This window comes from Tiliqua scincoides, unplaced genomic scaffold, assembly GCF_035046505.1.
Source record: "Tiliqua scincoides isolate rTilSci1 unplaced genomic scaffold, rTilSci1.hap2 HAP2_SCAFFOLD_84, whole genome shotgun sequence".
In the NCBI taxonomy this organism is placed as follows: Eukaryota; Metazoa; Chordata; class Lepidosauria; order Squamata; family Scincidae; genus Tiliqua; species Tiliqua scincoides.
In genome coordinates, this window is record NW_027101664.1 from 10,146 (window position 1) to 24,957 (window position 14,812).

Here is a 14,812-nt window from a genome sequence, read left to right on the forward strand (position 1 = left end):
CTTCCTAGGCTGACGAGTCCCATCTACCCGGTGGCTGTTTAGTCGCCTCTTACGACAAGTACAGCCAAACTGAGGGCCTATTCTTAGCCCCAGCCCCCAGGGGGAATACATACATACATACATACATACATACATACATTCTAAAAAAGAGTGAAAGTAATTGACCCGGGTTAAACAAAAAAGCCATGACACATAGCCCAATCCTATCCACACTTTCCTGGGAGTAAGTCCCACTAAGCAGATTTACTTCTGAGTAGACATGCATAGGGTTGGGCTCTCAGACTGCAATCCTATCCATACTTGCCTAAGGGTAAGCTCCATTGATTGTGATGGGACTTACTTCTGAGTAGACATGCATAGGGTTGGGCGCTCAGGCTGCAATCCTATCCATACTTGCCTAAGGGTAAGCTCCATTGTTTGTGATGGGACTTACTTCTGAGTAGACATGCATAGGGTTAGGCTGCAATCCTATCCATACTTACCTAAGGGTAAGCTCCATTGATTGTGATGGGACTTACTTCTGAGTAGACATGCATAGGATTGGGCTCTCAGGCTGCAATCCTATCCATACTTGCCTAAGGGTAAGCTCCATTGATTGTGATGGGACTTACTTCTGAGTAGACATGCATAGGGTTAGGCTGCAATCCTATCCATACTTACCTAAGGGTAAGCTCCATTGATTGTGATGGGACTTACTTCTGAGTAGACATGCATAGGGTTAGGCTGCAATCCTATCCATACTTACCTAAGGGTAAGCTCCATTGATTGTGATGGGACTTACTTCTGAGTAGACATGCATAGGGTTAGGCTGCAATCCTATCCATACTTACCTAAGGGTAAGCTCCATTGATTGTTATGGGACTTACTTCTGAGTAGACATGCATAGGGTTAGGCTGCAATCCTAACCATACTCACCTAAGGGTAAGCTCCATTGATTGTGATGGGACTTACTTCTGAGTAGACATGCATAGGATTGGGCTCTCAGGCTGCAATCCTATCCATACTTGCCTAAGGGTAAGCTCCATTGATTGTGATGGGACTTACTTCTGAGTAGACATGCATAGGGTTGGGCTCTCAGCAGATTAATCCCAAAAGTAATATGAATGTAATCTGTAGCCTGGGGAAAGGCACTATAGAAAATGTATACCTCCATAATTGGATAATTATGTTGGTGGGACACAGCAAAGTTCATGGAGCCCTGTCCCTGTATTGCTCTGCTTCTTTTTTTAAAGGTTCACAGGATGGTAGACACGGTAAAATAAATGAAGAGTAAATGTATCATTGAAAATAAATTAAATAAATGGAAAATAAATCATTCCCTGTCTCAGGTTGGAGTCCAAACCTGAAGGCAAGGGATAATGGTGAGATGGAGGACAGAAAGAGGTCCTTGGAAACAGCCACTGGGATGGGGTGGGGGTCATGGACATTTGTTGGGGGTTTATAGGGACAGTGGCTCTCCCCCCTGCTGTTCAACCTGTCTTGTGCCATGACCCCAATCAATCAATCAATCAATCAATCAATCAATCAATCAAAACTGTTGTATGAGACTGGGACCCACCAAAAGTCTTACCCTCCTCCCGGAACTTGATCTGCCCCATATTAGACTTGATGCTACCATAGTATGCGACTGCATTTGGGGAAATGGAACAGAGCTGTACTTTTAACAGGCTACTAAGCACTGTATACGCTTTTGACAATGATAGTCAATGGGTCTTAATCCCAGGTAAGAATGGAGAGGATCGCAGCCTTTGGAATGTTTATTTTTTTAACAGATCAGGCAGCAACTGTTACCCTGCACATGCCCAATCTTGTTTGATCTTGGAAGCTAAGCAGGGTCAGGCCTGGTTAGTACTTGGATGGGAGACCGCCTGGGAATACTGGGCGCTGTAGGCTTCTACCATGATCTTGGAAGCTAAGCAGGGTCAGGCCTGGTGAGTACTTGGATGGGAGACCGCCTGGGAATACCGGGTGCTGTAGGCTTATACCATAGTCTGTTGAGACTGAAGGTTGCCAACCAAGAGCATCACAAGGGTGCTGAACGGAGGACATCTGGTCAGTGGCGTCACTAGGGTTTCTGTCACCCAGTGCTGGAGGGCAGAGTGTCACCTCCATGATGGACCGTAGGCAGTAGCTGGGGTAGGGAGCTCCATGGAAGGGAGCTGGTGGACAAGATGAATGGTTTGTCTGCTCCTATTTTCTAACATGGCTGGAGACATAAAAGATAAGAGAATAGCAACTGTTACCCTGCACATGCCCGATCTCATCTGATTTCGGAAGCTAAGCAGGGTCAGGCCTGGTTAGTACTTGGATGGGAGACCGCCTGGGAATACCGGGCGCTGTAGGCTTCTACCATGATCTCGGAAGCTAAGCAGGGTCAGGCCTGGTTAGTACTTGGATGGGAGACCGCCTGGGAATACCGGGCGCTGTAGGCTTATACCAAGATCTCGGAAGCTAAGCAGGGTCAGGCCTGGTTAGCACTTGGATGGGAGACCGCCTGGGAATACCGGGCGCTGTAGGCTTATACCAAGATCTCGGAAGCTAAGCAGGGTCAGGCCTGGTTAGTACTTGGATGGGAGACCGCCTGGGAATACCGGGCGCTGTAGGCTTCTACCATGATCTCGGAAGCTAAGCAGGGTCAGGCCTGGTTAGTACTTGGATGGGAGACCGCCTGGGAATACTGGGCGCTGTAGGCTTATACCGTAGTCTTTCGAGACTGAAGGTTGCCAACCAACCAGTCACTGCTTAAGAGGCTTCTTCTTTGTTTTAAATATTTTTTTAAACTTATACTTATTGGAAATTTTTTATTTACTTGATTGATTGATTTTGGGCACAATCCTAACCAGGTCTACTCAGAAGTAAGTCCTATTTTAGTAAGTAAGACCCCTGCTAATTGAGTAAGAGGCACATTTTCAAGTGGGTGCTCCTTTTTTTAGCAGGGGGAGAGTAACTGGCCCATCTCACCCCAGCAGTGTCTGTTTTAGTGGCTGTCTGCTGGTATTCTTTTTGCATCTTTTTAGATTGTGAGCCCTTTTGGGACAGGGAGCCATTTAGTTATTTGATTTTTCTCTGTAAACCGCTTTGTGAACTTTTAGTTGGAAAGCGGTATATAAATACTGTTGATAATTAATAATATTTTGTTCAATGGAGCTTACTCTCAGGAAAGTGTGGTTAGGATTGCAGCCTTTGCCGTGGAGAGAGCAAAGAAAATATTTAAAAATATTTCTTGCTTGATGATGTCACTTCCGGCCGTGACGTCACTCCCATGCCAATGACATCACTTCTGGCGCGTCTCGACAGTGGGGGTCTCAGTGGGGGTCCTGGTGCAAAAGCATTTGAAAACCACCAGGTTGGGATATTGGTGGTGCCAGAGCTGTTGATTCCACCCCTTCCCAGGGACCTCTTCTGCCACCCCACCTACTGTGATCGGGGAATGGACAATGGAATGGGCAGGATGGCACTGCCCCCCCCCAAGAGCTGTTGTGTTAAATGCCCATCTGAGAAGCTTCCGTGTGGCTGTCTGGGATGTCACTGAACGTAGCAAATCGCATGCATGTCTGAACGGAATCCTTCTCTCCGTTTTCCTGCTCACCTCGTGCATCAGAGACTGCCCCTGAGATGCTATCGGTGTTTAGTGGTTCAAAAGTAACCAGCCTCCCTTCTGTGGGCTACGCTCCTGCCCCCACTCCAGCCCCCAAGACCGTTCTGACACTCGCAGTTGAAAGCAAACCCAGGAGACCAAATCGATGATGCAGATTCAGTTTTATTAGACATGAATAATACACAGAGAGAAGAATTTCTAGTAAGCAGGCTGAGCACCATGTAAGCTTCCTCCATGGTGAATATTTTGGAATTAGTGAAATGGGAGGGGTGGCTGGTGTATCTTTCTAGAATATTCATCCCTCACCCCCTTACACACAGCCCTCTAAGACACAGTTTCCCGATTCAACTGTTCACATTTCATGGGTAGAGTTACTCTAACCATTGCTGTTTGTTGGAGGGATGTCCAAGGTCCTTCCATGAATGAATGAATGAATGAATGAATGAATCAATCAATCAATCAATCAATCAATCAATCAATCAATCACCACACTAAGATAATAAATAGATAAGATACAGATTGCAAACAGAAGCATGTAAGATGTAGCTGGGCCTGATTCTCAAGGATGCCGAACACCCCCTGCTACCCGCTGATTTAACAGGGCTAGAGGGTGCGCAGCATAGCTAATCCCAGGAGCGCATGTTCCACTGTGAACCTTCTTTTCGTCCTTTCTCCTATGTAGTCAGTCCGTCAGAATTTAGCATGGGGGCAAGCAGATACCGCGGCCATAACGGCGCCCAAAGCCGTATCCACCGTAACCGCCGTATCCACCATACAGCCCTCTGCCGTAGCCGTAACCCAGCCCTCCGTAGAGGCCTGATCCTACGATCCCAGAACCTCCGACGGCGCAGGGAGTGTTGCCTCCGACGGAAACGGGCTCGCAGCTGGCGGACAGGATGGCCCCTGGGATGGTCACCACGGAGGGAGGGGGCTGGATGACCACTTCAGATGGTGGGATCTGGTTGATGGGTTGAGGGATGACCCCGGCCAGGGTGCCGAGATTGCCGGACGTTTCAACCTGGCCGCTGGAACCGTATCCGTAGCCCAGACCTCCGTAGCCCAGACCTCCGTACCCCAGACCTCCGTAGCCCAGACCTCCGTAGCCCCATCCGAGACCTCCATATCCTAGACCTCCATAGCCCCATCCGAGACCCCTGTAGCCTCCCGATCCCAGGCCCACAACTGGGGTGGAAGCACAGGATGGGACGGTGCAGGCTGGTCCACAGTTGGCCATGTCTGAGCGAGGGGGAGAGTCTGGAAGAGAAGGAGGGACACAGAACACAAGTTAGACACATGATGTGCTCATTGTCCAACCCAGACCACTGTTTCAACAAGATAGCACAAGCTGGCCCACCTTAAGCCACTTCAGAGTGGTTGAGATTACACCACATTAGCAAAGTATTGTCCTCAAGACCCACAGAGTTTGGGCACAGTAGTGGGGGAGATACCACCATGTCGCACGCATTTAAGGCCATGAAAGCCCCAGGCAGAGACAACAAGGGCCACATCTCCTGCTACCTCTTGCTGGGGCCATAGAGCAGTGGAAGAGTCATCCTTGCTTTGGATGCAGGAGATTTCAGGTGTGGTCAATGACAGCATCTCCAAGGGGGGATGGGCATGACCCCTTCCTACAGACCTGGAGAGCCTCTGCAAGTCAGGCTTGAGAGTTCTAAGCTAAGAAGACCTAATAGGCTGGCCTGTCACAGGGCAGCTTCACATCTCCTGGTCTGCAAAGTGGGCCGCTCTGGGATTTAGCTCATCTGTTCTCCATCCTCATATCCTAAAGAATATGGGGTCATCCCAAGTGCCATGTCTTCTTCTGGGCCGTCGGTTGGAGGGAGTGATGGGCGTTCAGGGAGGGAACCCATAAACTAAGATGATTACTGGGCTGGGGCACCTTCCTTATGAGGAAAGGCAACGGCGTTTGGGCCTCTTCAGCCTAGAAAAGAGACGCCTGAGCGGGGACTTGATTGAGACATACAAAATCATGCAGGGGATGGACAGAGTGGATAGGGAGATGCTCTTTACACTCTCACATAACACCAGAACCAGGGGACATCCACTCAAATTGAGTGTTGGGAGGGTTAGGACAGACAAAAGAAAATATTTCTTTACTCAGCGTGTGGTTGGTCTGTGGAACTCCTTGCCACAGGATGTGGTGACGGCGTCTGGTCTGGACGCCTTTAAAAGGGGATTGGACAAGTTTCTGGAGGAAAAATCCTTTACGGGGTACAAGCCATGATGTGCATGTACAACCTCCTGATTTTAGAAATGGGTTATGTCAGAATGCCAGATGCAAGGGAGGGCACCAGAATGAGGTCTCTTGTTGTCTGGTGTGCTCCCTGGGGCATTTGGTGGGCCGCTGTGAGATACAGGAAGCTGGACTAGATGGGCCTATGGCCTGATCCAGTGGAGCTGTTCTTATGTCCTTTTCTCACTCAAGAGCAGTCCCTCGGGTTTCGGTGGGACAAAGAAGGACCACATAACTAGTTCAAAGTATGCAGTGTTGAAAAGCCCTCTCAGCATGGAAAAGAAGTTCATGTTAAGTTCTCAGCAGCTGTCTGGACTCCTGTATAGCATCAGGAGTCCCGAAGATTCCTGGTGTAGGGAATCCCCCACTGATTCCCCCACTGAGATTGTGTAGGATCATCTCCCCAAAAGTCCATGATACAGACTGGGTTCAAGCCTGCATCTCCATGAGGTTCATCTCATTCTCAATCAAGTCACCCTCCCATTAACACCCTCCCTCCCAAAAAAGTGGCCACACTTACCTGGTTCTCTGAGAGGTGAGAAGGCAAGAGAAGGCGAGAGGAGAAGCTGATGGAAGACTGTGGCAGGATGGGAGCTTTATATACTGTGTCCCTGGCACCCTGGCTGGTTGAGACCCACCCCTTTCCCTTGTGATCTTAATTACCCACCATCCAAATCTGCTGGTTTCATCACTTCCAAAATTACTTTAATAACTTGGAGCAAAGGATTAATGCTATCATCAACTACAAAGATACTTCCTGGTGTTTTTCCTGACCTCTTCCCCTACCTCACTCTTGGCATTTCACCAAGAAGAGCAATATTGTGTTTTAAGAAGGGCATTGATAAGATGGGGTCGGCTCAGAGGAAGGAGACCACTATGGGAAGCTATCTGGAGGTCAGATTCCCAGGTTAAGTGAGCCTAAGCTGTTTAACCTGGAGATGAGAAGACGAAGAGGAGATATGAGAGCCATCTTTAAGGATTGTGATGCCGAAGGGATAATTTGCTGTCTGTGGGTTCTCAGAACAGGACTAGAACCAATAGATTGAAATTATAGGCAAGTAGATTTAGGTGAGACGTGGGGAAGAGATAGGACTAGCCCAATAGATTGGAGATGGGAGATCTCAACCTGGAGATGAGAAGATGAAGAGGAGATATGAAAGCCATCTTTAAGGACTGTGATGCCGAAGGGAGAATTTGCTGTCTGTGGGTCCTCAGAACAGGACTAGAACCAATAGATTGGAATTATAGGCAAGCAGATTTAGGTGAGATGTGGGGAAGAGATAGGACCAGACCTTGTGTCTCGTTCAGTGGTGGATACTGGAAGAGATGCTTGCACTGAGATGTTATCGACTGGTTTGCTCTATCCAGACATTGAGTCCTTCCCAAGGACCTGGGTTGCCTGGTTTTTATCCTCGACTCAACTGGAGATCCTGAGTCCAGTAGCCCACTTATCCCCAGGTCTCCAGGAACTCCAGCACCTGGCATGGTCGTTGTTATCTGGTGTGCTCCCTGGGGCATTTGGTGGGCCGCTGTGAGATACAGGAAGCTGGACTAGATGGGCCTATGGCCTGATCCAGTGGGGCTGTTCTTATGTTCTTATGTTCTTAACCCAGGCAACAACCAAGCCGGTATAGACTTTCCTATTCATTTTTCACACCATGCAAGGGGTGGGTTTGGGACACAGTTACAGCACAGTCCTAAGCATGTCTGCTTGGAAGTATGTTCCATTCTTTTAAATGGGGCTTACTCCCAGGAAAGGGTGTATAGGATTGTGGCCTTAGTCTGACCTCTCAGAGGGGCCTGTCTGGTTTGGGTGGCCCTGTCCAGCTTAGCCCCCTGAATGCAAGCCCCTAGTAGTAGTAGTAGGCAACCTTCAGTCTTGGAAGACTCTGGTATCGCGCTCTGAATGACGTTTCTGGAACAGTGTCTAGTATGGCTGAAAAGGCCAATCCGGGAGTGACAATCCCTTCCACACCGGGAGCAAGTGCAGTCTGTTCCTGGTCTGTCTCCCTGGCTATGGGCCTTCCTTCTTTGCCTCTTTGCCTCAGACTGCTGGCCAAGTGTCTCTTCAAACTGGGAAAGGCCATGCTGCACAGCCTGCCTCCAAGCGGGCCGCTCAGAGGCCAGGGTTTCCCACATGTTGAGGTCCACTCCTAAGGCCTTCAGATCCCTCTTGCAGATGTCCTTGTATTGCAGCTGTGGTCTACCTGTAGGGCGCTTTCCTTGCACGAGTTCTCCATAGAAGAGATCCTTTGGGATCCGGCCATCATCCATTCTCACGACATGACCGAGCCAACGCAGCCAAGCCCCACCACCACTACAAGATAGTGTCACATGGGGGGGGGGGATGATGATGATGATGATAAAAACTTCATGGAAATAGGCAGTTTCATAAGTAAATGTGCTCAGTCATGAACAGAGCTGCAAAGTGGAAGGTGCCCCCGGGTGACTTGGAGTTGGCATCAGACTGGCATCACCTATCAAGAGCTCCTCGAGGGTGTGAATCAAATCAGCTTTTCAAAACTGGCATGGCTTATTAGATTAATGGGTTCCTGGAAAAAAAATGATTAGCTGTAAACAAAAAATATATAGTACATAGCAGAGAGATCACAAAGTCAGCAACACCTAATGGGGAAGCATTACGAGCAATTTGTGGCCAGGAACGAGGCCCTTGATCTCTTCCACTTCCTGTTAGGTGACTCTTCCTTGATGGAGGATACTTGTCAGCTTCTGAAACTGTTGACAGGACCAGAATGAATGCACAAACAAGCCCACAAATCATGGGTGTTTTGACACCTATGGGTACCTTCTCACAGCCAACTCCGACCTCTGTTCAAGGTTGTTGAGGCTTTAATGACTTTAATCTGGCCTTGTTCTTATTTGCCCGTAATGAAAATGGGTACATGCGTCTTTCTTATCTTTAAGATTCATCGCATAATTTTGCCTAACACTTTTTTTGGCAAGTTTCCCGTTGCCTAACAAGGGAAAAATACTTCTTGCCTGATAGATGGTTGTGTTTTCCTTTCCGAAATCCATTCATTTCTAGGTTCAAAATGTGGAGATCTCTGCTGGAAACCTATGAAAGGTCGCAGGAAAGGGTGTGTGAAAGGCAGCGATAAGGGATGCCATACGTTTCCGTGTGGGACCCACAGAAAATGGGGAGAAGATTCTTTGGGGAGAAGATTCTTCTTTGGGGAGAAGATTCCAGTGGGGGTGCATGAGATTCTGTGAAGAAGATTCCAGTTTGGGCAGAGACCTGAGATTTTGGAGAGTCACTGGCAGAAGAAACCAGACTTGGTTAGGTGACACCACCATCAGATGTCTTTAAACGGAGTTGGTGGCACCTAGGACTTTTAAGGATGGACACTTTTGCGACGGCCATCATGGCAGTGAATGCAGGGACGGTGCTGTAGCATGACGATCAGCCTGAAGAAAACACAGGTCATGGTTCAGGATGTGGACTCACCTCCCTGCATTACAATCTCTGCGCATGAACTGGAGGTTGTCCATGACTTTGTGTATCTTGGCTCAACGATCTCCGACACTCTTTCTCTTGATACCAAGCTAAACAAATGCATCGGTAAAGCAGCTTCCACATTTTCCAGACTCACAAAGAGAGTCTGGTCCAACAAGAAGCTGACAGAACATACCAAGATCCAGGTCTACAGAGCTTGCATCCTGAGTACACTTCTGTACTGCAGGGAGTCATGGACTCTTCGCTCACAACAGGAGAGGAAACTGAACGCTTTCCACATGCGCTGCCTCCGATGCATCCTTGGCATCACCTGGCAGGACAAAGTTCCAAACAACACAGTCCTGGAACGAGCTGGAATCCCTAGCATGTATGTACTGCTGAAACAGAGACGCCTGCGTTGGCTCGGTCATGTCGTGAGAATGGATGATGGCCGGATCCCAAAGGATCTCCTCTATGGAGAACTCGTGCAAGGAAAGCGCCCTACAGGTAGATCACAGCTGCGATACAAGGACATCTGCAAGAGGGATCTGAAGGCCTTAGGAGTGGACCTCAACAAGTGGGAAACCCTGGCCTCTGAGCGGCCCACTTGGAGGCAGGCTGTGCAGCATGGCCTTTCCCAGTTTGAAGAGACACTTGGCCAACAGCCTGAGGCTAAGAGGCAAAGAAGGAAGGCCCACAGCCAGGGAGACAGACCAGGGACAGACTGCACTTGCTCCCGGCGTGGAAGGGATTGTCACTCCCGAATCGGCCTTTTCAGCCACACTAGACGCTGTTCCAGAACCACCTTTCAGAGCGCGATACCAGAGTCTTTCGAGACTGAAGGTTGCCAACATGATGAGCTGTAGCATGGTAGGATCAGGCCCTTAGAAAAGCGCTGCCGTTGGAGTAGAGCAGGGCTTCTCATTGCTGTAGGTGTCTCTTGTCCATGATGGCAGCGGGGCTGAGGAGTGGTCAACTCACCCCACGTTTGGATTTTGCTCTGCCCCAACCAGCCCGTTCCGTGCCTCTTTTGAAGGGATAGGCAACGGCATGACCATACTGCACCCATGGTGCCCCCACTCCTCCAGGCTTCAAGGCTCTTTACCGCTTGCCAGGGCCGGCCCCTTCTGAGGCCAACTGAGGCAGGTGCTTCAGGCCACAGATTGGTGGCGGGTCAATCTGTCTGCCTACTTGCCTTCACTTCTCCTCCTCTCAATGGGAAAGGAAGAACGGGGCAGGAAGTGTGGAGGGGAGGAGAGAGCTGAGCAAGAACACTGGAGAGCGTGAAGAGCATCACTGGGTAATGCTGTCTCAGGCATCAGGAAGTCTTGGGCCAGCCTTGCTGGTTGCCATGCTGCAAAAGACATCTAGTGGCCCCCGTACCACTAGTTGAGAAGCAGTGGCACATTCTCCAAGGCCTATTCCTTCCAAAGCCATCTGCTCCTTGCCTGAAAAAAAGCCCAGGGCCCTGATGCCTTCCTCCAGAGCTACATTACATTCCACAAGATAAAGATCTGGCCATCAAAGTGTCAGTTGATAACAGGCGTACTCCTGTGTACGTTTGTGTGTTTCTGTAAAGTCATCAGGAAGGGCTGCTGACACACTGAAGCTCTGCTGCGGTTTTTTTTTTGGGGGCAGGACTGGTTTCTGGCAAAGATAATTAAGAGTTTTCTCTTCCTTAACCTGCACTTCCATCTTTTAAAATTAGCTTGACAGCAAACGAGGAATCTGAACAGTAAACGTTTTGGGCTGCCTGACTTTGGGGTGTGCCGGACCATAAAGCCTGCAAGACTCAGATAAGGAGATAACCAAGTAGGTAAGATAACCAGATATATTGGTAGGCAAAAATACACAAAGATCTGGAGATGTCACCAAAATTTTTGCGTTCTCTCTCTCTCTCTCTCTCTCTCTCTCTCTCTCTCTCTCTCTCTCACACACACACACACACACACACATACACACACACACACAGAGAGAAGATGTGCAGGACCCCATCTCATGATCCTGAGAACCCCCCATAGTCCTGGTTCTCTGCAGGCTTGTTTCCAGGTTGCAATATAGTTGGGCTCCAGTGCCCATTCATTCATTCATTCATTCATTCAGCATGTGGTTGGTCTGTGGAACTCCTTGCCACGGGATGTGGTGACGGCATCTGGCCTGGACGCCTTTAAAAAGGGATTGGACAAGTTTCTGGAGGAAAATTCGATTACGGGGTACAAGCCATGATGTGTATGCGCAACCTCCTGATTTTAGAAATGGGCTATGTCAGAATGCCAGAAGCAAGGGAGGGCACCAGGATGCAGGTCTCTTGTTATCTGGTGCGCTCCCTGGAGCATTTGGTGGGCCGCTGTGAGATACAGGAAGCTGGACTAGATGGACCTATGGCCTGATGCAGTGGGGCTGTTCTTATGTTCTTAAACTACAATTCCCAGGAAGCCTTGCAGGTCTCTTGCTATCTGGTGTGCTCCCTGGGGCATTTGGTGGGCCGCTGTGAGATACAGGAAGCTGGACTAGATGGGCCTATGGCCTGATCCAGTGGGGCTGTTCTTATGTTCTTATGATTGTTCATTCATTCATTCATTTGTATGTGGACCCTCCTACTCCCATACAATCCTGCCCACTCTCTCAGGTCATGGGAGAAGACCCCCTGTTGGGAGCAGGGATGGGCAAGTCCAGCACTGCTCCGCTCCAGTCACAAGTCCCTGCCCCCCCAACCCCTGACTCGACTCGAAAATGAGTCCTAACAGGCGGACTTTTCAACCTCTGCTGTTGTAGTTGCTGCAACTGGTTGTAGTCGCTGTCTCTTGTCCAAGCACACTGCTATGGAAAAATCACACCTGCAATCCTAGCCACGCTTTCCTGAGAGTAAGCCCCATTGAACAAAATAGGACTTACTTCTGAGAAGACCTGGTTAGGATTGTGCCCCCGCCCCACATTTTATTTATTCAAAACATTTAAACCCCGACTTTCCCAGGGCTCAAGGGGCCTTGCAAAACGCAACACACAAAACACCGCATAAAAGTTATATAACCATCAGATGCACTCTAAGAGCACAAGCCTAGGCATGTCTACTCAGAAGTAAGTCCTATTTTGTTTAATGGGCCTTACTCCCGGGAAAGTGTGGATAGAATTGCAGCCTCAATCCTTGAAAGCCACCACAGCAATATAATCATTCTATAAGCTCCTAGGTGATCACAAGTAAAAAGCAATACACAACAATATTGTATAGTGTATATATTTTAATTGTATTAATATTTTATTGCTGCTTTTTATGATGTTCTTAATTGTGAAGGGTTTTTAATGTAATTGGAGTTTTTAATGGTGTTTTAAGGTTCTTTGAGTCTTCCCACATTGTTGTCATGTGTCCCTTTGGGGGTAAGGTGGGGTAGAAATGCAATCAACCAACCAACCAACCAACCAACCAACCAACCAACCAACCAACCAATCAATCAATCAATCAATCAATCAATCAGGGAATTGGAAAGCTTTCTCTAATCAAAGTCCATCACAGGCTACAAGCGACCTCCTTGGTTGTTAGAAGTGGGCTACCTTAGAATGCCGGACTATGGGATGCAGATGTCTTGTTGTCTTGGGTGCGAATTGAGGCATGGGGTGGGCCGCTATGAGACACAGGAAGCTGGAATAGAGGGGCCTTGGGCCTGATCCAGCAGGGCTCTTCTTATGTCCCATGGAGGATCACTCACCTCTCTGGGACAGAGACCCACCAGTTCCTCTTCCGGGCTCTGCCAACCCTATTGAGAACTTCAAACTAGAATGTCAATATACAGACACCAGAGTGCCAGGATCTTGACGCCTCCACATGTGCGATCGAATGGGCTGTAGATGGTCGACAGCGGGACCCAGAACTGTGGCAGGTTGGGCATGCGTATTGTTCAGTGCGCTTATCGATGTGGGCTGACTATATCCAGGTAAGAGTGAATCTGCCATGTGCTAGAGGGGTGTACATTTATTCCCTGGATAAAATAAAAAGAAGAAATAAAAGGGATAGTTGAATAAAATGTGATGGAGGAATCCCAGCAAGCTAAGGGCCAAAGAAAAGCCTAACCAGGTCTACTCAGAAGTAAGTCCTGTTTTGTTCAGTGGGGCTTACTCTCAGAAAAGTGTGGCTAGGAATGCAGCCTTAGTCGTACCGTGAGTAGCTAATTATTTTCCTTGTACTTCAGGTGCAGTAAAGTTAACTACTGTCGAGAGGCACCCACAAAAAAAAAATTGTTGGCAGGATATTAATACCTTGGGGCACCGAGTGCGGCGTGTCGCTCCTGTGACCGGTTCTGGAACTTGCTACACCCTCGGCTTTCGACACCCTCGCCCGTTGCTCTCCTCGGAGGAGCGGTGAGTTGTCTATCCGAGGCCCTTCGCTGCGGTTGCTGAACCTCCAGACTCAGCTGGAGTCTAGCTGTAAAAACTCTGCACCCTGGTGGGGGGAAGCTGTAGGGGGTAGGCCTCCAGCCTCCGTGCTGTGGTCTTCCCATTGGGGGCACCTGTTAGGCTACTCTGAGCAGCAGGATGGTGGACTAAGCGGACGTTTGGTTGGATCCAATCTCGAGTGGTTTGCACTGATGGGTAAGAATGGAGCCTCCATGTACAGAGGCACTCTACCTCAAAGTACCAGATACTGGGGGCAAAGGAGAGGGGAAAAGTCAGGGAGTGGGTGGAGCCACTCCAGGACCCAACTGCCCTAAGGAGATGTTCGGTGTAGCTCTGGTGGCCCTCCACCAGGGAGTAGTTATAGACAGTTATGCTTCCTCTTCAGCCCCACACCTAAGGGGTCCCCCACACCAGGGTGATGTGTCTTGTATGCAATGTTATATTAAAGTGTGCCTCACTCCATTTGGTCCATTAACTCACAAGCAGCTGTGGCCATGCCAAGTTGGGGGAGGGGAGCAGATCAGCTTGGGGAGAAGCGGAGGACTTTCATCATTTCATTTTCCTCCATACAGGGACGTGGCAGAATCACACACCCTCTCAGAAGGTACATCAGTTCCTGTGCCACACCTGTGGGTTTGCCACCTTCCACTCTGGACGGTGACTCAAGGGCGTAAACTTTGGGGAGTGTCAGAGCATGGGCAAAGTGTTCACACACACACACCAGAGGTACACTTCTTAAGAAGGACATAGCTAACCCCCCTCCCCATTTTTAATTCAGAGAAAGCAGTGCCTTTGCTGCTGGACATTTGGGGAGCCCCCCCCCCCCAGGGATAGGGAATAGGGGGCTGGAGATCCAAGAACCAGGCATTGTGGGTTAGATCAGTGCAGCAAAAGCTTTATTGAGAACGTCAAAGAGGTGGTGCAAACAATCACGGAAGAGGCAGCTTAAAGACAAATAAATACAAGGGAAGGGCAGAAGACACGCGGTCCAGAGGACATCCAGAGGAAGTGGAAAGGGGGAGAGTCCAGTGTTGGGGCAAAAGCTCCTGCTGATTTCAGCAGTGGTTCCTCTGGTTCAGCTGACTTGGTCCAGTGCTGGAGCGTTCAGAGGTGGGTCTGA

General features: G+C 49.1%; 1 protein-coding gene and 1 pseudogene across 1 annotated transcript; one reads left to right on the forward strand and one right to left on the reverse strand.

Moving 5' to 3' along the window:
• Positions 1-2,225: 2,225 nt before the first annotated feature.
• Positions 2,226-2,345, forward strand: LOC136636090 (5S ribosomal RNA; annotated as a pseudogene).
• Positions 2,346-4,295: 1,950 nt separating this feature from the next.
• Positions 4,296-4,832, reverse strand: LOC136636076 (chorion class B protein B.L1-like). The gene has a single exon (XM_066611099.1). It carries the CDS (start codon positions 4,830-4,832, stop codon positions 4,296-4,298), a length of 537 nt encoding a protein of 178 aa, XP_066467196.1.
• Between the last annotated feature and the right edge of the window lie 9,980 nt (positions 4,833-14,812).